Below are 23,137 nucleotides of genomic sequence, written 5' to 3'. Positions count from 1 at the left end.
AAGGTCTTAATAATAAATGTGTCAAGCAGTTTTAACTATGTCACATCCAGTTCCATTGTCCATTTCCCCATAAACTCATGAATTCCGTGTATGTGCATACACACAGAGAGCCACTCTCTATCCGCATACAAAATGGAAAAGGTTACTGGCCAGAATACTTCATTCTAAAAACAGACTTGTCGCAGTCCTAGTGAGTGCCATGCAGCATGAATGCAACAGACCGTTTTTAGAAAAGCTCCTATGGGCCAAATCCTAAGGGATAACAGTTATAAAAAGTCAGTGTCACATATATGTCATTTTTGTAACATCTGAAAAGAATAGTTTCACAAATGAAAGAAAAAGCATTTGCATCCCAAGTGGTCTCCCAAATCCTAGCCAACTTCTCACAAAGGGCTTTCTCTGTCCCTCAGTACTGATGTAGAAGTCATGCACATATGTGCAAACTGACCAGACACCTGGATCAACATATCTGGATGCCACTAAGCACTTTCTGTGACCAGGAGATGGCCCCTTCAGATTTTGAAGTAAAAGACAGAGCCACAAGATGGCACTACCACTACACTGATACTAGTCTAAATGCAAGCTTCGATAATTCAGAGAGTGGTTATGGTCTTCTGTGTGTACTGTTTAAATGGTGCACACGTTCCATTTTGTGTTTTTAAGCTTTTTTTTTTTTTTTTCCTTGCAAACCTACCATGAACAGCATGGAAATGTAGTTGCCTATTTTGTTTTCAAGGGAAATGAATAATGTCATTAATAAGAGCCAGTATTGCACATTTCATTCATGAACCAGTTTGACACAAAACACCCGACCTCAGGCTGGATTATGGCAAACTATAATCCAGCGTTTGCCATATGTTTTGCCATATGACTGACATGTTGCGTTACTTGCCAGTTTCAGCCACGCTTGCCATGAAGCATTAGCGTTGAGCCTCTGTCCCAAACTGCACCATATAAGCAGCGAAGAGTAAAAAGAGATGGAGAACGAGAATGAAAACAAAAAGATACACAGAAAAAGCAACAGTAGAGTTAATATGGCAGATTGAGAACAGTACAATAAATACTAGATGTAACTTGATATTTTAAGAGGCAGGATATTTATAATATAATCTATATTGATTTAACCAAATAGCTTTTAGTTCAGAATGAATTAAATATATTGCAAAACAATAAAACACAAGCTCTTTTCCACATGTTTTCATATATAGCCTTAGTAGAAAGCTGATAAATGTGTGCTTTCAGTTAAAGCAATGACTGTTGTAACTGGGTGTTTTAGAAAAACAATGTCAATTAATTTTTGAGGGAATTAACAGACCAGGCAGTACGGACAGGGAATTTCTACAGTACCTGTGGATGGCTGCAAAAAGATCCTCAGTAGTCCTTGGTCTCGCTGGTGTTGCCACTCCGTCCGTCTCTTCCCCATAACTACTGCTTGGCAGGAAGGAACTATTTGCTGTATCCGACTCAAACACCTCGGCTATGCAGAAATAATGAACAATACTGTCAGTCCATCACAGGAACCCAACAGATTTATAATCCTGAAATCACCCCTCTTTGCTTCCAAGGCAAAACACCCAAGGGATTTAGCAAGTACACCAGTCGTTGTTGTGATTTCAGAATACACTCGCTTAGGAAACTGCAGTGCATGAAAAGCCTGTGCTTGTTCACACACATGCAGAGTACGATGCTGAAAGAATATTTTTATGGTTTCCATTAAAATGCAAAATCAAAATCAACAAAGCTAACCATGTTCTCATAGCATGTTTTAATCCTAGCGGTTATATAAAGCATCATTTTTAGTTCCACGTCTGCGATAACGAGATGTCAGAAAGGAATAAGAAATGTCATCAATTATTAATCTGATCCCTGCAACTTTCTTTAGGCTTTTAGCTTTAACTACCGTAAGAGCTTCTTTTCTCTACAGAAGACCATCTGACTGCTCGGATTGCTATCCTCACTCCCCACATTCTTTAACATAGCTATTGCTACATCTGAAGAGGAGGCAAAGCGAACAGACTCACCGCTTTCGTTCTCTTGAGATAGGTGCCCGTCAGTGTTACTGCCACTGTCTTGGCTGCTGCCTGAACTGCTTCCTTCGTCAAAAGCAGGCTGCTCCTCCTGCCTGGCTTCTTCTTGATCTGGTGATGCAGCAGGCTGTGCCACAAAGGCACTAGCTCCCACTGTTTCGGAGAAGGTGACTCCGGCAGCTCCTCCCTCTGGAACCAGGCTGCCAGAGTCCATCTCGCTAGAGCTGAGTCCATCTGTAAGACAATTTCTCGCCTCCTCGCAGTGTGCAAGCACAGCGTCTCTCTTAGTTGGGCTTGGTGCGCCTCTGACAGTATCACTCACTTCAGCTATTTTCTCCACTGTAAGATCTAACTGTGGAGGTGGTACAACAAGGAACAGTTTGGGTTTCTTTGAAATGGGAGGTGGTTTCTTGTTTGGCAATACGACCTGAGTCTTGTCTGGAGATGCTGGTGACCCCTGAGGTGACATGGCAGAATGGAAGTCTTTGCTCTGCACTGGAGACTCGGGCGTGTCTTCGGTAGCTGTCCCCACTGAAACAGCTTCGATAGACCTGCTTAGACCTACTGTACTTGCAGATTTTTGATCGCTGTCAAGCGCAGGTATGTTGTCAGAGGGAGTCAGAGGAGAACTCTGAGCCAGTGTTTGGGCTGAGTTTTTAAATGAAGTGCCATGAGTTTTCATCTCCTCTTCACCTAAGCTGTTACTGAGTCTTAGGGAGAGAGACGGCTTTAGGGAAGACTGCGATGATGAGCTTACAGTACCCTTTTCCTGAGAGGTGGTTTCAGAAGCAGATTCGGGTGATGGCTCACCTTCTGTTGCTTTTTTCACAGACCTCAGCTGCACCATTTGCAATGCTTTGGTAGTTACTAAGGGCATCACGGGTCTTGATGCATCTTGCTTGTTGAAGGGCTGTTTCACTGGGCTGTAGCAAGGATCTTCCTGATTACGTTTCTTAAAAGAATACTGTGGGTATATCGTTGCACCCTTTGTCAGCTTCGGATCAAGAGGTGGTGCTGGTGGCGGGACAGCTAAGGGGAAAGTAGTAGGAGGAGGAACAGGGGAAGAGAATGAAGTGACGGAAGTTTCTTGTGGTAACCACTGGACACTGTGGGCAAAGGAAGAATTTGCATCAGCTTCTGGCGGAGGAGGGGGAAATGTAGGAGAGGCTGGCGATAGTGCTAGATCCATGACTTCTGCTGGAGGAGGAGGAGGGGGATAGGGAGGAGAAAGCTCAGGGCAATGTGGAGGAGGTGTTGAGAGAGGAGGTGTTGGAGGAGGTGCACCAGAATCCAGAGGAGAGCTCGGGGTGGGGTCCATTTTCTTCACACTCATGCTCCCTTCAGTAGATGTATTTGAAGAAAGAGAAGTGGATGATGAAGAAATGGAGACTGAAGACAGAAGAGAGGATTTCCTTTCAGGCACTTTAGGTTTCAGCTTGGATTTCCCGTTTCCTGATGATGCAGATTTTAACAGTACAGGCACTGGAGTAAGCGCAGTGGGCGTATTGGACTGGCTAGAGTACCCACTGGATGGTGATGTGACTCGGTGGGATTTCTCCGGAGAAGTGCTCTTTGGTTTCGCCAGTCCACCGGGCACTTGTGGCACAGAAGCCCTCGAGCCATCGCTGAAGTGGCTGATGCTGTAATCACTGAGAGCAGACGACGTACTGGCAGAATGGGTCACCGGGGACTTTACCTGGTCATCCGCCACCGCAGCGTAGTCGCTGTAGTAACCCCACTGGTCGGCATACTCGGACTTGATGCTGCTCGTTTCGCTCTGGGAGGGGGTGACGGTGCAGATGGAGTACAGGTTTGGAGCGGTGGTGGACATCATGCTGCTGCTTGCACTGACCGAGCTTTGGCTGCGAGAGCGCAGCACCCAGGGATCCTCGTAATCGCTGCAGGGGCTCTGGGAAGGGGAGCTGCTGTTTTTGCACTTGAGATTCAACTGCAGAGAATGCTGGAGGGTGGCAATTAGGGTTTCATCAAGTACCTGTCCGTTGGACTGGGCTTTTTTCTTGGGTACCCTTCTGAGTGAGTCTGTTCTAGATGGTGGCAAAGGTGGCTTCTTTGCCTTCTTTAGAGAGATGTTTCTCACCAGGGATTTGTCACCTTGGCCCGACGGGTCATCCTGATGTTTCTTCTCCTTTCCTTCAAAGACGTTAATCACGCTGTCTCTGGGGTTCCCAAAACCATTAGAGCTATTGCATGGCATGTCTGACTTCAGCCCAGAGTCCACGGGCATGGAGCTGTAATAACCATCCTGCTCCACAGAATACAGAGAAGTAGAATCTTCTCTGGCCGACGTCCTCTCCAGGCTGCTGCTGCTCAGGTTGCTACCAGGAGTGGCACAGCCTGGTGTGGTACAAGCCACCTTGCGTGAAGAAGTCTCGCTATTTTCCGCAGACTTGTATAGCCAATGCTCTGTGCTGTTCACTGCTGCTTGCGTTCGCTCCCCTGAATAGCTAGATTCACTCCTACCATCGCTGTCCTGGGACTGGTTTGGTAAAGAAAGATTGTTTCTGCAGCCGTAGTTCGCACTCTGAGATCCAGCCTCTGCATTTCCAGGAGTGCTGAGAGAGACAGCAGAGTCACCAAGAGAGAGCATCATGACAGTGTTAGATGGGATGGTGTCTGAAGTCTGCGAGTGACGTGTGGAGCTACTCTCACTCCAGTTACCACTTGAAGAATGGTGATCTTCTTTCCCGCTTATTGCATTACTGGCAACAGGATTGTCTCTTGGCTTTGGGTACACAGCAGAGCCGCCCATTTTATTATCCAATGATCCAGCACTCTGGGCAGTGTGAATAACAATAACTTCTGAGGAAGATGACAGCGTTGCATTGGGAATGACGCTCGTTGAGTAGGTGGCATGAGGAGAGACCACGCATGCTGGGCTCGTGGACTTTTCACTGTCATAGCTTCTCACCTCTTGAGACTTTGGCCGCGAAACAGTCCCTGTCGTGGGATTATTCCTCAGATGCACAACACCATCATCCACTTGCAGTTTACTTATCTGGTGGGGTAAAGTGCCAGCAATGTCTTCTGTCTGCCTAGAGATGCTCTGTGTCTGTTCTAGGGACTGCAGAGACACTCTTGCACCAGCCCGAGGCAAGCTGTGAAAACCCATGTCACTATTTTGGCGAGAAGCAAATATAACTGCGGCAGAATCACTCATCACCGACATGTTTCCAGATGAGCTGGAGAACTGAGACATCTGGGCTGCAATGCCTTGTCCTTTCTGTGCTCGTATTCTTCTCATTGAAGGGGGCACAACTTTAACTTCCTCGGTCTGGCAGCTGGTGTCCTTGGTTTCAGACCGCTGCATAGCAGAGCGATAGCTGTCTAGTCTCCCTAGCGTGGAACAGTGGTCTGGGACATACATCGAATGCCCTCGGAAATCGCTTTGGCCAGTGCCAACTGCTGGAGTCAAAATAAAATAATTATTCCTTGAAGCACAAATTCACGTTTATCTTCTTACTCATTTAAAAGCAACAACAACAAAAAATCAGCAATCTGCTTGATCCCCAATCTCTTGAAGGTAATGCCTCCTGAAAAAGAATCTGTAACAATGGATTTTGCACAGGCATTCCTTATTTTCTGCATTTCTCTTCCCTTTTTCCTCATTACTAAGAACCTTCTGCTTACAGAACCGTCTGTGTTCCTGCCGCACATTCGACACATGAAATCCTCTTTTTATGACATGGTAATAATTTCCATAGTAATCAGTTATGTCAGAAACCAAGTAGCACTGTTTGACTTCCAGGAGGCAAAGCAGCGGGAACAGACAAAAGCCTGAGAAATGTGAAGTGTGTTTCCATGCTAATGCCTCGTGCAATAAAGAAAAGGGGAAGGAAATCTGGAGACTAATGTGAATAATCATGTCTGCTTTTTAAAAGCATTAGACTTCAGAAAAAATGTTCAGTAGACATGGCTAGCTGTCCAGGTCTTGCCATTCTTCTAAAAGGAGGCTAACACACTGAAACATGCATTGTTTTACTGTAAATAATACACATGCTATAACAACATTTATACAGAAATAGGATCCAACACTACAAAGAAAAACGTTAAATAACATTTCTCCACACAACTGCTTTCTATTTATCACCGAGGAATAACTCCAGGAAATGGGGAAAAGAAACAGCTAGTACTAATGATTATCTCATCGTCAGCACCACCAGAAAACCAAAAATAACTGTACTTTAAAAGATGAAATAATAATGATATATTGGCATAAGCAGACTTTGAGGACAATAGAAAAACTGTTTTAATTCAAAATACAGCATCCCTGGGTCAGTAGAAAGGACCCTAAGGTTCTTTTACATTTACATTTTTATTGGTAGCTGCCTTAAAATCAAGAATACAGCTTTAAAATTAGTCTGTGTAAGGCTCTTGCTTTTCGATTCAGTCGCACCACTTTATAAATAGCAAACACAAGAGGCAGCCATGCTGCTGGAGATGCGTGTAAGAATGCTGCACATGTCACTGCAAGGGAAAATTGGTTATTTCAAATCTCCACCTTAAAGCTGCTCTCAGGAGAGATGCGGTAGCACAGCTCAATAGGACTGTACTCTTTACATTTACTGTACGGAACCGGATCAGGAAGATAGGTATTCTTATCGTGCAGCTTTAAACACCACTTAAAGGACATTTAATTATCCTTATTCTTGGCAGCCACAAGAGGCATTTAGGATAAGGAAAAGAGGGCTCTGAAAAGACTAGAGTGAAAGCAGCACACACAAGAAGATTGTTTACTTCTTTTTCCCAGGCACATAAGTAGTCTTCTAGCAGCTTGAAGCCTATTTAGTTTGCTTTGTGTAGATTTCTCTTGCTGTCATGAAAATGTAGCCTCTTTCTGCTCCTAGTAAAGATTTAGAGCAAAGCTAGATACTCAGATGCTGGCAAACATCTTGGATAATCTAATATGAGATGCTGTCAGAGCAGATGGACTACTGCAGCCAATCAAAATAGCTATTTGCATACCCTGTATACAGTTATTAAGAACAGTACAGTAAGAATAAATATTTTTGCTTTCCACATTTTCCTTTTTATTTTTCTTTAGAGAATCAGTGTCCCCCTCTGGTTAAGAGAGAGGAAACCATCTAAGCAGACATTGTGAATGTTTCTGGAGCTGTGACATGCCTGATAACAACTGTTAGCCAATTAAAAATATCCGGTAATGAAAATTTGTGTACTAAGTTCCATAAAAAAGCAAAGAGGTGGGTTACTTTTCCTCTTTCTACCACGGTGAAATACACGCACACACGCGACACAGAGTGAGGGGGCTGGTGCAGAATGAAGCTGTAAGCACTACAGCATCTAGTACTGTAACATACTGACCTGAGGCTGAGAGAACCTCATTTCAGCATGTAATCTATTTGTTCACACAGGAAGCTAAATGCAGTCCAACTCACAAGCAGCTTAACACACATGGACAGTTTATGCTTCTTTAAAAAGTTCCTGCTAGGGAAGGCAAACGGCAAAGCAGCACAAGACTGGACTTGCTAACCTCCTCTTTCCTCTTTTCAAAACTAGGAGTTCCAGAATGTGATATTGGGACACAATGACGACTGCAAATGCAAACGATGCTTTAAAATGGGAGAAATACAAAATTAAACCATGGTGCTATCTCTGAAACCACGGTGCTGCTAAAGAAGAGGACAGGGACCCTACTCTTGTCAATCCAAGCTAGGCCCTTTTCCCGTACGGATGACTGTACCCAAGTGACTGCTGGAGCAGCTCCTGCACCATCCCCTCACACCCAAGGCCAGGCAAAGCCTGGAGCCTGCTGGCTGGCCCGTGCTAAACCTGTGCTGGAGCAGCTCACTAACGGGGGGGCAAGGCGAGTGACCGCGGGATGCCGCTGAGCATCAGCCCCTACCCTGTGCTCATTACTAGAACAGATGTATGAATAGGGATATGTTCAGGGAAGGGGCTTTCCATGGTTCGTGCTATTAACTTTGAGGTCTGAACTATTTTTTGTAGATATGCAGCATATTCTGAATCATTTCAGCTTTGTTTTCAGCTTTACATGTATGCACAACCTCATGCAAAGCTGTAAGGATTTACTTGCCCTTTTTAATAATACAATTGCTCTTCTTCCTCTGTTTCCCGTAGGGGGACAACAGAAATCTGCAGGGAAACTGGTTCAAAAACAAACAAGTAAACAAAGGACCACTGAGGAATTGTGTGCTCTTTTAAAATGTTGAGGGTTTTAAGGTTTAGGTGAAATTCAAAGTACAGCAGTAAGGATTATTTTATTTGCATTTTCCAAATGTACTGAAAAGCCTTCACTTGCTTCTAGAGTAACTAAAAACATAGTGTTTGTTGTTTGTTTTTTTTTTTTCAAAAATTCTTAAAATCAAACTGCCTTTGTTAGTACTGAAGCTGAGAGATAAACAGTCCAATTCTATGGGACAGCTCACAGTGTTATTTGAATATTAAATTAAAAATTATATGTCTATCAAAAAAACCCCTCTTATTAAGCAACAGCCAGAAGTTACAGGAGTTCTGTAACACCAAAAATCTGGAATTAAAGAATAATATCCACAAACCCATCTAGTTACAGGGACAATGTCTGAGCAGACAGCAGCTAGAACTTATTGCAGAAATGGCCATCAGGTTACAGATGCTGAATGTTACTAAGTCAGAAGTAGCTGCAGTTTGGTAGTATGATAAATGTGGATGAAAATAATAATATTCTTGTCTGCATTTTGTATTATCCTGTGCCCAGCAGCCCTGCAGCCAGCACAAAGTCCACCAAAGGAGACCTGTATCTGGACTCCTTTCTTCTTCGTTACCCCACTTCTTGCTATGCTGAAAATGCTGAAGTGATTTTTTAAGGGCAAATGCTCTTCCTTAATGCACATGTTCAGTGTAGACCCCAGCAGCAAATAAAGAACACCCCCCACCTGGAAGAAGAGGAGTATGCAATACATTTAACATTTTCTGCATGAGAACACAGAGAAGAGGCTCAAATGCATACCTGAGCTCCAAGCACTTAATTCAAGATGGGGAAAGCTGGTGTAACCTGTATATGCCTGACTCTGGTGGTTACTGGGTATGACAGAGACTAAGACTGTGCTAATTTGATGAAAAGAAAAAAAAAAAAGGGTCTGCATGTAATCCCTAGGGCTGGGTAGCTCCTAGAAAACTCACTGTCTCCCCGTGACTCTGTCTGATCTGGTGGCACCAGCAGCCTGCTGCAGCAGAAGGGTCCTCTGTGCATTGAAAGGAGGGTGGAAAACTGAGGATTTGAGAGGATAAAGTGTGTGTTGATATCACAGAGAACATGCTTGTTTCAACTGGTGTATAGAAGCAAGCTCTCTTCCCAGACTACTTCTGACTAATCATTTCTACTCTAAGCACTTGTCTCTTCTGCCATAGGCACATTCCTAGGATTTGTTCCTTTCATCTTCTTTCTTCTCATGCCACACCTAGCAATCCTCCTCCAAACCTGGTGACCTGGCCAAGTCACTGTTCAGGCACCACAACTTCCACAATGTTACAAAAAAAAAAAACACCAAGAAAACAGAGATCCTTCATCTGTTTTACCCTAGTGCCTGCATACCAATGATTTTTAACAGATGCTCAACAAGAAACAGACAAGTACATCAGGCTCGGGGTAATTTCAGGAATTTTCACTGTGCTCCATGCATCTGTAATCTCTCAAAGGGGAGAAAAACATTGCAGAGGATCCTGCAATACGTTTCCACGCTGCCAGATAAAAAATATCCTGAATCCTTGCATATATCCCTGCCACCCTGAGAGGGAGAATTCTGATGCAAATATAGGGAATTGAAACTAATTAGTGAAACTAGTTAGTTTCGGTAACTGAACATCCAGCCCCTGGTAAAAGATTATATCCCTGACATCCCTGTGTTTCATTCCCCTTATCAAAAAGCTGATGATACTTGCATACTTTGTAATACTCTGCTCTGGGTGCAATGTTGAGAAACTACAGCTGAAAAAAAATAGTATTAGTTAAAAGGCAAAATAACTCTGAGAGTTTCTCTCCAAAGACTGTTTAAAGTTGCAACTTGAACCAGGATGCAGAATTCCTTGCCTCGAATAGCTGGGTTCTTGCGTGTGTTCCTGGAGGACCCCTGGTACCTGGGACCTTTACCTGCGGGACCCTTAGTTTGAATGACTGCTAGCACTGCTAGCACCCAAGGGACTGATTGGAAAAGAACATCAGTTAAGAAGAGTCTCCAAGAGAACAGCTGAGTTCCCAAGGATCAAAAGGACACAAATGCGCACATTTGTTTGAGGTGGAATGGTTTCCTATAAACCATTTCAAAGGAGTACCAAACGGGATCCTGAGCTGTGCCACAAGAAAGCAGGCGAGGGACTGAGCATTCAGGTGTCAGTCATATCCATTCTGATGACTGACAGAAAGCCCTGTAGATGACAACCTCTTGTGAGCTACTGAAGATGGAAGGCAGGGAAACAAGTTGAAGAAAGCATATGAGGTTGTTCTGACCCTCTGAATCCTTTTGCTTGGAAAAAAAAAAAAAAAACAGTAGATGGGGAAAAAATCACACAGCCATAAAGGCCCTGAGTTGCACCTGAAAAAAAGGTCAAGAAAGGGGATGAAATCATTCAAGGAAAGTATATGCAAAGCATGAACTTGTCAGACCTTCTTTGGTAAACCAAGAGGACAGAAACTTTCCACTAGAATAAAGAAAAGCAAGATGTCTGGCAGAAGAAGAAGAAATCAAAAGGTAGAAAACTTGAAGGTGGTTTCCTCCCTGCTACTTTGGTGAGACATGCTTACTTGGAAGATGAACTGCACCGTCTGTGGCAGAACAGATACCATGGTCTGGGACCTGCTCCTGCTGCAAGTCCAGGACAGCAGAAACTGTTCAGCAGTACCTGGGTCTGCACTGGCACAGACTTTTGGAGTAACATGTGCAATCAGGTAAGTTGTAGCTGCACAAAAAGATAGTTAGTCTGAGTCAGATCCTAGATCACTGACACAGAGAAGGGACCATAAAAACACGAAGGCATTTTGCTGCCTTTATTTCAGTCTGGAGAGCTGAGAACATGTGAGGGAAGCTGAAGATTACCAGGAGCTGAGATATGAGCAAGGCCTGTGACAGGTTCTCCCAGAGAGCTGCTCATCCGTACCAAGGAGAAGAGAATCATCTTCTTGCCTGAGGGGAGAACACCGGTTTGGATAAAAGGTACTATCTGAAAAAGAGAGCTAGAGATGACGGATATTAGCAACACAGAACAGAGAAACTGACATAGCACAAAAGTGTGAAGTAAATTAAAGCTTCTTGCCCTTTTTGAAGTTTTGATCCAACATTGACTCCACTGACATATATATAATTAAATTGAATGTATGTTCTATTGAATATATGTTTTCTACAAGACAACAAAGATAATTCAGAGGTATGCAAAACTACTTTTTTGATTCCTACGTTTGGCAGAGAAAGAATACTTCACCTTTTTTTATTTTGCTGTTGCTCTGCTAAATAGTACTGAGATGCTCCTGCTGTCAGACAGCAACCGTTGAGAGAATAACCAGCATCTCTAAACTAGCAGGCATCTAATACTCTCAGTCTGCCTCAGAACCACATCCGTCACACTGCATTTTATTTACACAACGTTTTTATGCGGAAGTTTCCAGGCCCTGCAGAGAGTGGTTCATCGCTGGAACACACCTGTGAAAACACGGCTGTGTTACAATTCTCCAAAGTAGGAATGCTTAAAGATACTTTCAGCACATGCCTCGTGGGTACCGTTAATGATTCCTTTCAGTATGTTTGGCTAAATTCTATGAGGGTACCATGGCCGCTGAGCTCATGCCAGCAATCAGCATACGATTTCTCTTCTGTTTGGCCTTTTTTGTTCCAAAGGAGCCAAAGCAGCTGGGGGAGAACCCCAGCAGCTTGGCCCGGCAGAAGCTCTTCCAGGCTCTCTAGCAAGAAAGGAAAATAGTTCAAGCTTGGTTGAAGCTTTGAGGTTCTCTCAAGTTTCTGCTTCCTTCTGAAGAATAAACAAGAGGTAACAAGAATCTGCTGTACGTGTTGGTTATTTAGCCTGTGCACAGCAACTTTGGTGTACCAAGGGATTTTAATCTTTGTGTAAATATTGTAGCCATTCACAGCAATGCTTCAGGGGAGAAACAAAGGGATTTATTCAGCTGAAACCACAGGAAGAATGTCAATAGGCACAATGCAATTGCTTGATTTGGAGTTTAGTCCGGATCCTTGTTCCGATCAAATGAACTGTGGAATGTTTTAAAACAACTCGATGTTTGTTTTGGGACAGTGTAAGAGAAATAGGGAATGGATGGCTACAGAAATATCTGGGGAGTGACAGGGGAGAAAAGGCAGAAAGTGCACTGAACAAGGGTGAGGGAGATATAATTTATTCCCAGCCTTGCCAGCAGCCTGGTGGGTGACTCCAGCAAAGTCACTTCACTGCAGCACGTCTAGTTTTTCCATCTATAAGATGAAGACACTCTTCAAACACACTTTGTTTCTAGTGATGGAAAGCAACACGCTAACAGGATGCAAACTGCCGTCAGAGAGCTTTCCTGGCATACATTTTGCTGTCTGGATGATACGCAACCAACACAGAAGCAACATGAAGCTACTCGGGACAACTTCCACTGTAGGGCAGATGGCTGAAGCACTGCGTGCCTGCCGGTTGTAGGCCAGAGAACCAGCCAGAGAGAGCTCCTACAGTGAGGTACTGTCAGCCCTAGAATTTCCGCCACTGAAAATAGGAGCCAAGGAAAACCTTCAAGCAGTGCAACATGAAATGTGCTCAGCGTGAGATGAAAGAACAAAATCAAGACCACAGAACCTATTGCCCTTAGCAAACAGACTGGCAAAAGTCACAAACTCTTAAGATATTCACTGAAGATTTCTTTTTAACGTAGATGCCAACTGCGTTCTCTGTTTATTCCACCAGGTAAACTGCCATTGATGTTTTCAAGCATTAAGCATCGGTCTGAATTGGTCACGAATGTAACCTCCAAGCTTAAGAGATGCTGTCAGCAGGAAGCATTCTCCTCACATCCACACAAGTACAGTTGCCAGTCATTTCAAAATTCACCTGCCTGAAAGAGAGTCAGGAACCCCTAAAAGTAATAAAAGGTAGATTAGAACAAAGGGCTCTGCTTTGCTCAGCTCTCTGCCCTCAAGGTAGGTCCTACCTATGTCAAGAAAATCTCTACAGAAAAGTGAAAACTATGACCTTGGTATGTATGTAATTTTCAGAATACCACACTCAAGAACACTGCAAGAATCCTGAAAATGAACAGTTTAAGTGATACCCAGTGTCAATTTTGCATTTAAGAGGCAAAAACGCTTACTAAGAATAAAAACTCTTATTAAGAATAAAAACTCTTTTATTAAGAGTAACCAAATACCATGTTTCATGTAGCTTTGTTTGATTAGAACAAATCTACTTTAACTTTTGAGCTTGCTTATAGCTGATTGCAAGGCTGATAAATGGTTGTCGTCCCAAGAAATAAATTCAAGTTCTGACCTCCAGGAGGACTCTAGGCCTGGAAAGTGTCTCTTGCCAGATAGCAAGGTCCATTGTGGACAGGAGGAAGGGAAAACACATTTTGAGGAGGAGTTCCCTATGGCAGGAACAAAACAGCATCCATCCCATAAGAAGAGATCGACAAAGACACCTCACAGCTTTGGACAAATCTCAGAGCAGCAGTTAGACATAAAATCATTATGTGAGATCCAAAGGTAATAAAACTTAAAGTTGCCACTTGAAGACTCAATGCAGGGATTGGACAAGTGAATTTGCTTTCTTGAGACAGAGGATACCTATGGCAGGGCACTGTCCCATTACAGTTGAAAGAGCATAGTTCCAGTTCCAGTCACAAACTGCTGTTCATGTACTTGCTTATTTCCTGTCTTTCTCTATGCCTAGCTCTCTAGCTTATTCAAACCCATCCAGAAAAGTTGCATATTTTTGCTTTTGTTTCTGAAAAATCTAGACAAAGAAGCAAGAAGTGAAAATATAATTAAAAAGAAAGAAATGCAAAACGCAAGGTAGTAAAACTTATCGAACAAGTCAATAAATGAGTTGATTGCACATGTAAAAAAAATAAATATATATATATATTCTGCCAGATTATTTTAAGACATTCTTTCTCTACTGCAAAAAAAGGAGAGAAGGGAGGCAGAAGGGCATCATTTTATCTGTAAAGTCATCATCTGTGAAAAATTAAAACATCTTTTTAAAAAATAACTAAGTGCTATCATCAGAGTTCTGCAAAAAGTGTCTGAAAGGTTGCCAAAATTCAGACTGTTCCATCAACTTTGAATACCATCTATGCTACTAACTGTGAAAAGCTGACAGGTTGAGGTAGTGTAAATGTGACTGACTGAGCATTTTTCCTTTGGTATATATGCAATAGCTAATGATGACATGTAAATTACTTCAAATCAAATAATGTTGATACTTGAGAGGCTGTCAATTAGATCTAAGATAAGCTGGAAAATTTACAGGTTTTTCGCTGTTGATGTAACTCTCAGCAGATTCAGGAAGGCATCAGTGAATTAGTTCACTCCATTGGATAATTCTTGGCAAGCTGAAATGCCTGCCCACTTCAGGTGTGCTTCAGTGACCATCTTGGGGGAGTAGACCAAGTCTCCAGAAAGGCATTAAGAACTATGAACCTTATATCCCTGCGGATTTCCATTGTACCAGTAAACCGTTTTCAAAATACCACGTTCCCTTCAGCAGATGGAAGTCAACAGATAAAAGACCCTAATTTCCAGATGCACAAGGTGGCAAGGAGGCACACGTGTATTTGGAACTGTAATCGGCTATCAGACTGTATTGGTTTCATGAGCACTGGTAATGTTATTAGTCGAGTAATGATAAGCAGTGACAATGAACAGTGGATGGAATACAGTTCTGATGAGCCATACCTAGCTCCTTTTGTATGTTGTCAGGGATTCCTGTTATAGTCTTTCTCCTTTTGACTTTCTTCGGCCGTCTTACCACCGTGTCTGTGTAAATTAGAGACCGCCGAATGCTGGCTTGGCGGTCGAAATTCTCCCCTAATACATGGTAGAACAAGCAAAGCAACATTACTTCCAAGCACGCTGACATCATGCACTTTCTTCCACTAGTTTTGTTGTAGAAATGAAAAAAGGCATTAATAAATGATGTTAGCTTGGTCCTACAGTGAAAGTTTACACTGGAGGAAAAGATACAGCATACTGCCACGGTAAGGCTTTAGACACACACATGCACTACACAGTACTGCAAGTTTCAAGAGGAATTTGACTTCAGGTCTTGTGAGAGCAGCTGTAATTCCACAAGTGATCAGAATCCTTGCTTGAATTTGGCCCTGTATGTTGTTTTTATTGTGTTTGTTTGTTTTGCGGGGTGCTGGTTTTTGTTTTTTAAATAATAATCTGAGGAAAAAGCAAATCTGCTCCTGCAAATGAAAGATTACAATGGTTTATACAGGAGCAGACATTGCTATTGGCAACAGCTACTGCAATTTCTTTGTAGATCTCCATCATTAAATCACACAAGACACTTCTTTTTTATACCATGTTTCTCTGAAACTGTCAGGTCTATCGTATTTCCGGTGGTGATCTTTTAACATGAATACAAACAAGTACTAGGGAGCATGCAGAGATCAAACTGATCTCGTGATCTCACAAATATTTCAGAGTGGAAGCTGCTTAGAATTGAGATTTTATAAACGATTACACATATATACAATGGAAAGAGCTGAAAAAATGTGGAAGTGCACGTTGCTAGACAAAGCCTTATGATGACCATGTGCTGTATCATAATGGGACCCAGAAGCACCACTATCATTAAGGCTGAGCAGCTTTTCTTTAGGAATTCACTTTTGGTTAGAGGTTCATAATTTGGCCATTTTACAAGCAGCAAGATAAAACTTGCTCACTAAGTTGTGAGCTAATTCTCTACACTTCTAAAAATCTACCCACTCCCAATCTCACACATAAGTTCCCCTTTTAGAAGTTAGAGCATTTTAAAGCAGTGCTACGCATCCTTTAGATAACCTATTTAAAACTTAAATGCAGAAAAAGCTTTATATACAAATATGTTTTTTGCCTTGTATGCTTTCTTGAAAATTGATGACCAAATTATTTACCTCTGAAAAGTGAGTAATGCACATTAACTAATGTCATAAATATTTTCCCTGGTTGACTACACATCAGCATGATGTGTGTCATGCAGATAGTGTAGAAAAACTGATTACCTGTAACACAGTTAAAGATACAGTCATATAGTAAAGCGTAGCATATGGACTTGTGAAAATACAAGGAAAAACACAGCAGTTTCATTCACCATATTGTAAATATAAAGACTCTCACTCTGTGTTAATGGATCTTGAGCTCCCACGAATCGCACTCGTGCTAGGCAGAATCCTTGCAACTACAAAGAAGTTGCTTTCATCTGAGTTTCTGACTGACTGAACTGAGGGAAGATGAAGGGAGGAGGAATCCCATGGGATCTATGAAATTTTGAGCTATGAATCCCACAGGCTTCGTAGAAGCCCTAAAATATTGAGATAGAATATCCACTGTCTGGGGCATCACTGCTATTATGATGTTAGGACCCTTATGGAGTCAGGGTCAGGACTATTAGATAATCCTACCATGCAGGATAATAACTCTGGCCACATTATAATGAACCCAAAGAATTCAAAAGAGAAAACTTTGCATCTCTGAACATGTCTTAATCCATTCAAAGGCCAGCAATTATGCCTGAGACAGTGAGCTGCAAAGAAATTAAAATGTTGCTTCGAATGCCGTAGAATAAAATAATATGTAAATGCTAAGAAGAGGGTGCAAACAAGGAGAGTCTTTTATATAGTTTCAGACAGACAAACAGGATGACCATGGGAAAAGTCACTGTGTGCCCCCTGATCCACAGTAACTTCTTCCCCTGTGCTCCTGAAGACCTAACTCTGACCAATCCATCCTCAGTGGCACTTGAAACAACTTTTTGAAAGCCACTGCGCAAATTTATAGGATTTTAAAGCAGCAGCTTCAATAAACTCTAAATCAAGAAGCAAAATCAAAATGTCTCTCTCTTTTTTTTTTTATTCGTTGCCATCTTGTTTTTAGAAAATATTGATGTTTACATATAATTTTGCAGATGTAAAGATACTTTTCTTCTGTCAGGTTTGTAACAAATCATCTAAGCATTCCTCGTCCAGTTTACTTGGGTTTCCCTCACACAGTTTTTCTTGGATTCACTGAAAATATTTAAGTATGTGCTTACATCTCACTAAAGTCAGTCAAGTGGGACTCAAGCAAATGCTTAAATGTTTTGCAGGATCCAGCCTGCCTCTGATCACCTCCACCAACACCAGACTCCTCCATCTGGAAAGAAAGTTAGTTCCAGAAAACCCACTACAGCAGACACCATAATACATCTTTTAACCCACAGGCTACGTAAAAGCAAAGACTGACCACCACTGAAAATTCAGCCCAACCCCTTCCAGGCCAGAATAAGCTCAGCCCAGCCGCTCCCGAGGATTGAAACAGCTTCCAAATTGGATGTCTAGTCAGCAGCTTGTCAGCCTAACGCAATGCCCCTGCACCTTCAGGCTGTCCAACAGATTTTGCCTGTCGCTGTATTAGTTGCAATCTGTTCACCGAAGAGCCCTGCAAGCTGAACCAGTGGAGCAGTTGCTGCACAGCCACGTGAGAGGCCATTGTAGCAGGATCATTACTGATGCACTGTTGAAAATGCTGTCACCTCTTCTGAGGTTAACGTTTTATTTCATGCCAGGAGTAATAAACGGAAGGGTTTTGACCTCTCTTCTGGGAGAGTGAGAAAAAGAGCAAGCAAAGAAAAAGCCGAATCAAAACAAAACCCAGCTATGGTTCGTTCCACAGCACGTTTAACAAACAGCACAGAATTTTGGGGCATTTTCTTCCTGCCTCGTGTAGTAACATAAGGAACTACACAAAATAGAATTACTCGGAGTGTGGGAGGGCAGAGGAGGGGAGCAGATTGTGACTTTTTAAAGGGGAACAAGGACGGCAGCTTTTTTTATATGTGTGTGTGGGACTCAGTTTGTTATTTTCACTTGGCTTGATGCAAAATAGCAACACGATTATTTCATGGCAAAGGGAAACTGGTTCCCAGAGACCAGCTCACACACTAAAACACCAGTCTTCCTTCACTGCCCTCCCTTTCTATACCTTCCTATTACTATGTTTATAGGGGAATGAATGCTACACAACACATTCCAGGAAGGTGAATGTGCATGTGCACTATTTTTTATCAGAGAAGCTGAGAACTGCTGCATTTGTTGAGGGCAAACCAGCTAATTCAGGGGACACGGGGTTTGTCACACCACTTGAGTTAATCTGGTTGAAATTACAAGTGTAATTTATCCAGATGCATTAGTGCATCCACTGACACTGAATTAAATCTGTGATGGTTATTTGATCTCTTTTACCCTGTTTTTCTTTCCACCTGTTTACTTCCCCCCTGTATTTTTCAGTACACAGGGTCATTAAATCACACTGCAGATTACCCCTTCCGTAAGTATACCGTCTTCCTGCTGTCACAGTATCTAAGCCATGCTCAAGCTTATTGATTGTGTCAGATAATCCACTGTCCCCACAACTCTGCCTTCTGTACCTGTAGCCTACATTTCCTAGATAATGGCCTAGTTACATTTCAGCACTGCACTTGTTTTCCTTCTATTCATTTTCCAGAGGTGGGGTGTACATATTTTTCTGTTGCTTTCAACTATTTTCCATTTTTTATTTTAGGAAACATTTCTTACTGATTTCTCAGAGATTTCTGATGTTTGTCACTGGCCTTAAACTACATTACTTCTTAAAACTTTACCATCAGACATCTTCACTAGGAGAATTAGTGTTTCATTTTTTACAAAACACTAATTTATAAAAAAAAAAGTGAAAAAATATTGGTAATCACATAGAAAAATAGAATAACTACTTTCAAAACAAAACCAAACACTGCAAGATATTGATTTTAAGAGTGAGTATGGAACCAGAGAATGCCATATGGCATTTGAAATAAATTGGATATTGAATATCATCCTTGTTTTGGCAGGCAAACGGTCAGTTATTTTAATTAACTAATAGTGGACAATCTTGATACTGTACAGAAAAAGAGGAATTATTAAATTGAGGTGATAATTCAATCTTTCATAGAAATTCTATTTACACACATCAACATATCTACTCAGCGTTACACTTTAATATAATTAACTTATTAAATTCTCACAGAGTGAGAATTCTGCAACAGTGAAACCAAAGAGCATTTTGAAAACAGTCAATATACAGCTTGCAACGAGAAAATGTGGGCTACTGTCATGTAAGTTGAGTGACCTACCAAGAGTCTTGCTTGAGGACGCAGACTCATTAACCTTATCTATTCTTTCCCTATTCTCCCTCAACACCTAAACCTCTTATTGCTGATACAAGTAAGACCTTAGAAAACTCTTCTTGAACTTTGGAACTTTTAGTCTTCAAAATATCGAAGTCTCTGATAACCTTCCTTAAATAAAAATCCTAGAAGAAAATCCTGAATGTCATTAGTATTTTATAAAACATGGTTTTCCATTATGTATCTTCAGCAAAGCCTAAAGCAACTCAGTGATTTATCCATCTTTTTTTTAGTTCATGAATATCTAATGTCACTTCAAGCTCACAATGTGTAGACTATCTTCATTAATGATCATTTAAGGAATTTTGAGTTTTTCTCATTAAGCTCAGAGACGGACTATTAAACACAAAATACTGTTTTCACAGAAAGGTGAAATAAGTGACATCAAATTCATGCACAAATATATGCCAAAATGCTATCCACCTGCATGGGTCCACGTTTATCCCTTCCCTCCCCAATTACTGTAACTTAATTATTGAAATTAAAAGCCTACCAGTCACATTAATAGGAACCACATCTGTTTGGACTGCCTGTGCTTGCTGTCGCATCTTCTCTTCTGGCGTTGGCAGTGGCAGTGACTTAGTCCAGTTGGTTTGGGTGTTGATATCTGATAACTCATTTGAAACTGGGGTTTTAGGCCTTCTGACGGTAATAAGTTTTTCTTCTTCTGGGGAAGAGACGGAACACTGCAAACAGAAATACATGCGACAGTGTAAGTTTTCTACCAAAAACACAGGGCTATGACAGTACTGCGGTACTGCCGCCGCAGTCAGCGTGACAGCTTGTGGAACAAAACATAGTCCCATGAGTATCACACTTAGACCTACAAAGAGAGACTTAAAAAAAAAAAAAAACTGGACTGTATTTATCCAAGACACCTCATCAGACTAGTGAGTGTCTTTAAATGAGAAAATTATGAGTGGTCTCGAGCAGAGCAAAGCACAGTAACTAACTACCTTACACATTTATGCTGTTCCTGCAGCGATCAACCCCTCTCACTCCCCAAAGGAGTGCACTGGGTTTGCCTTCCCTGCCTCTCTCCCATTGCAGTGTCCTGCTATGAAGATGAGACTGAGCCCTGCTTTGACCTAGCTGTACTAGGCTATGGGGCGTGTAAGGTCTCAGCAAGATGTCTCTTAGGAAGAAACACATTTTGGGAGGGCTCAGCAAAGGACTCGAGCAATGCACCCTACATAACCATCAGCCAGGGAGCAGTCAGGAGCAGTAATTGTGCAGTGGCCTTGGAGTAACTCATGCCACAGTGGAGGTGTTTGTATTGCTCAATTTTGAGGGGTGAAGTAGTTAACAATACCAGCAGCCACAGAATGGTCATTTTTGAAGTTTTTCCTTATCAGAGCGTCAGATGTTGCATCCACGATGGGTGTTTCACCTCAAACAAACAAAATACCTTTGTGCACTGCAAAAAGAGGTTGCAACAGCTTGTACAAATCCTTCCACCAGACAAAGTTACAATGCCAAAAGAGACATTTGCTTTAAGGGAACAAATCTGTTTTCATTGCAAGGTCCTCAGCTGGGTGCCAGTAAGGGCAGAAAGTCATAATGTTGCTTTTTACTAATATGAAAGCACTGCTCCATGGCAAACCCCGAGGACAGGCAGGTTCAGGGCACACGAAAAACATCACAGGGGCTTGCAGCAGGCGGTCACAAGTTTTAGGCAAACCTAGGCTTTAGGTTTTTCTACCTGGGGCCACCAAGGCACTCCAGGGAATCCCAGAAGCAGGAGAGCAAGAAAGACCTGGAGGAGAAAGAAGCTCCTCTTCCTCCCTCCCCACACACCTTTTCTTTACTCCTCCCTCCTGCTGGAGTGCAGGATGCTACCCAAGGTACAGCTGCCAGCACTGGGTCGCCACCTCTCCCTAAGTTACTCCCTAGCTGTTTGAGAAAGACATTATTGCTACTTATAACATATGGACTTTTCTATTATTATTATTTTTAAGTCTAAGCAATCTGGTTTCTCTTCAAGCTGAGCGGTACACAAAAGGCGTGCCCAGACACTCTGCCACAACCACCGTTTATCATTTCTGATTTTAATTTTCTCCCTGTTACCAGGAGGAGGTTCACGCTGTTTATAAACAAATAACCACTTATTTATTGCATTGTGCTTTGACTGCGAATTCTTTAGGACAGGGCCCAGCATTTCATTAAAAACAAATATATAAATAAAAGCAGCTTCCAGGCAAAAAGAAAAAAAAAAAAAAGACAAGTGAAATCTCTTCAGGTAATAACAAAAAAATAATAATAATTGCAGGCATGATAATTATTATGAATGTCATGTTGTGGTTTGGACCTGCGCTTTGAAATGTGGGCTGTTTTTTTTTTGAGCAAATTATACATTTCTGCCAGGAGAAACCCCTGCAGGCACAGGGATGCCAGCACCCTTCTGCTCATGGTGGAGGGGCCACGCTGCTCTGCAGGCACGGGCTCAGCCCTGCAAAAGCCCCTCCAAATTCTTTCAGTACAAGTCACCTGGAGGACACCGGTATTTCTTCAGGCCTGTGTTATTTTTAAAAGGTTCTAAAACTGTTTCTATACAAATATAACGTGAATGTTTATCTTTTTATGGGTGTGCGTACACACATAGTTTACACACATACACAGTGCAGACACGCGTATGTATATGTACTTACACGCAAACTAAAATGCTTTCCCATCTCAAATCACTCAAATTTATAACAACCTTCGCTAGCTTGAGCAATGTCGGAGAGAAATGCCACCGCAGAAGGGAAAGCTGCCTCCAGGATGTGCCCCCCCCAGACAGGTTTTACAACTGCATGGTGACCAACGAGGCGCGGGGGCAAAGACAGCTTTGCAGTCCATGTGTGGTGAGGACGAGCTCCAGCCACCTACTGATGTGTCGGCATCAGTCCCTGTCACATTCGGCCCGCAGTGCTGGGCCAGGTCTCAGCTGTCAGCCAGCAGTCACCAGGGGCTACTCCAGCACGTCGGGTGACAGAGATACTGGCTACACTGCTGCCCTCCCTTCTCAGGGAAACTACCGGGCCAAAACAGAACACTTCTTCTGCTACAGTATGTAAACTGACAGAAAAAGTGGAGAACTGAAGCTCTGACTACAAGGGAATCCTAGCTATCCAAAAAAGCCTGGAACCACAATCTGAAATTTTACAGAATTAAAAGTTCAGAAAATTGAGGAAGAAAGATGGAAAGGAATGACTCCAGTGAGCACATAACGAATGAAAAGCTATCGAAATCCCAACTGTGCAGCTGTGGTCAAAGCACTGGTTCAGGAAAACTGATTTTCTACTGTTGGACAGTGGTGTGGTACTTCTACAAACGAGGTCAGTAGAATAGTTGCAGGTGGTTTAGAGTGTAGGAAGAAGTGTCGGTGTTTCATCTGTAGGTACACGTTCTGTGGTTTCTGGGTAAGCGTGACTGTCTCTATTTAGAAACTTTCTTCCAAAGCACTCACAGTGACCGTGGTATGTTTACTTGCTTTTTTGATGTAAAGATTCCTTTCAGGGGCAGGACAGTTGCAAAGCTGTACGCAGCTTTATTGTGCAGAGTGGCAAGCAGCAGCTCAACTTTCAGCTTCGTTCACACAAATTACTTATCTGATTTTCTTATAGGAATGAAATTAGGGGGAGAGAAAAAATATATTTTAAATTCCTTCGCAAGAATTACACAGTTTTAGATAACATTCCTAGATTTACAGCACAGAAGTC

At 42.3% G+C, this 23,137-nt stretch overlaps 1 protein-coding gene across 14 annotated transcripts in view; it reads right to left on the bottom strand.

The window, feature by feature from the left end:
* The window catches only part of NHSL1 (NHS like 1), a 167,310-nt gene that overhangs the window by 4,382 nt on the left and 139,791 nt on the right, over nucleotides 1-23,137 (bottom strand). For 10 of the 14 annotated variants that reach the window (XM_080586238.1, XM_080586247.1, XM_080586242.1 and 7 more), the window contains 4 exons: nucleotides 19,930-20,122; nucleotides 14,942-15,073; nucleotides 2,022-5,450; nucleotides 1,348-1,477 (listed from right to left, as the gene is read on the bottom strand). In XM_080586238.1, the coding sequence (XP_080442364.1) occupies nucleotides 1,348-1,477; nucleotides 2,022-5,450; nucleotides 14,942-15,073; nucleotides 19,930-20,122 (3,884 nt within the window). The remainder of the gene's footprint in view (nucleotides 1-1,347; nucleotides 1,478-2,021; nucleotides 5,451-14,941; nucleotides 15,074-19,929; nucleotides 20,123-23,137) is intronic. The other 4 variants (XM_080586245.1, XM_080586250.1, XM_080586244.1 and 1 more) reach the window with 3 other exon arrangements.

This window comes from Anser brachyrhynchus (genome assembly GCF_964034855.1).
Source record: "Anser brachyrhynchus genome assembly, chromosome: 3".
NCBI classification, from domain to species: Eukaryota; Metazoa; Chordata; class Aves; order Anseriformes; family Anatidae; genus Anser; species Anser brachyrhynchus.
This window is presented reverse-complemented; position numbering and strand designations above follow the sequence as displayed.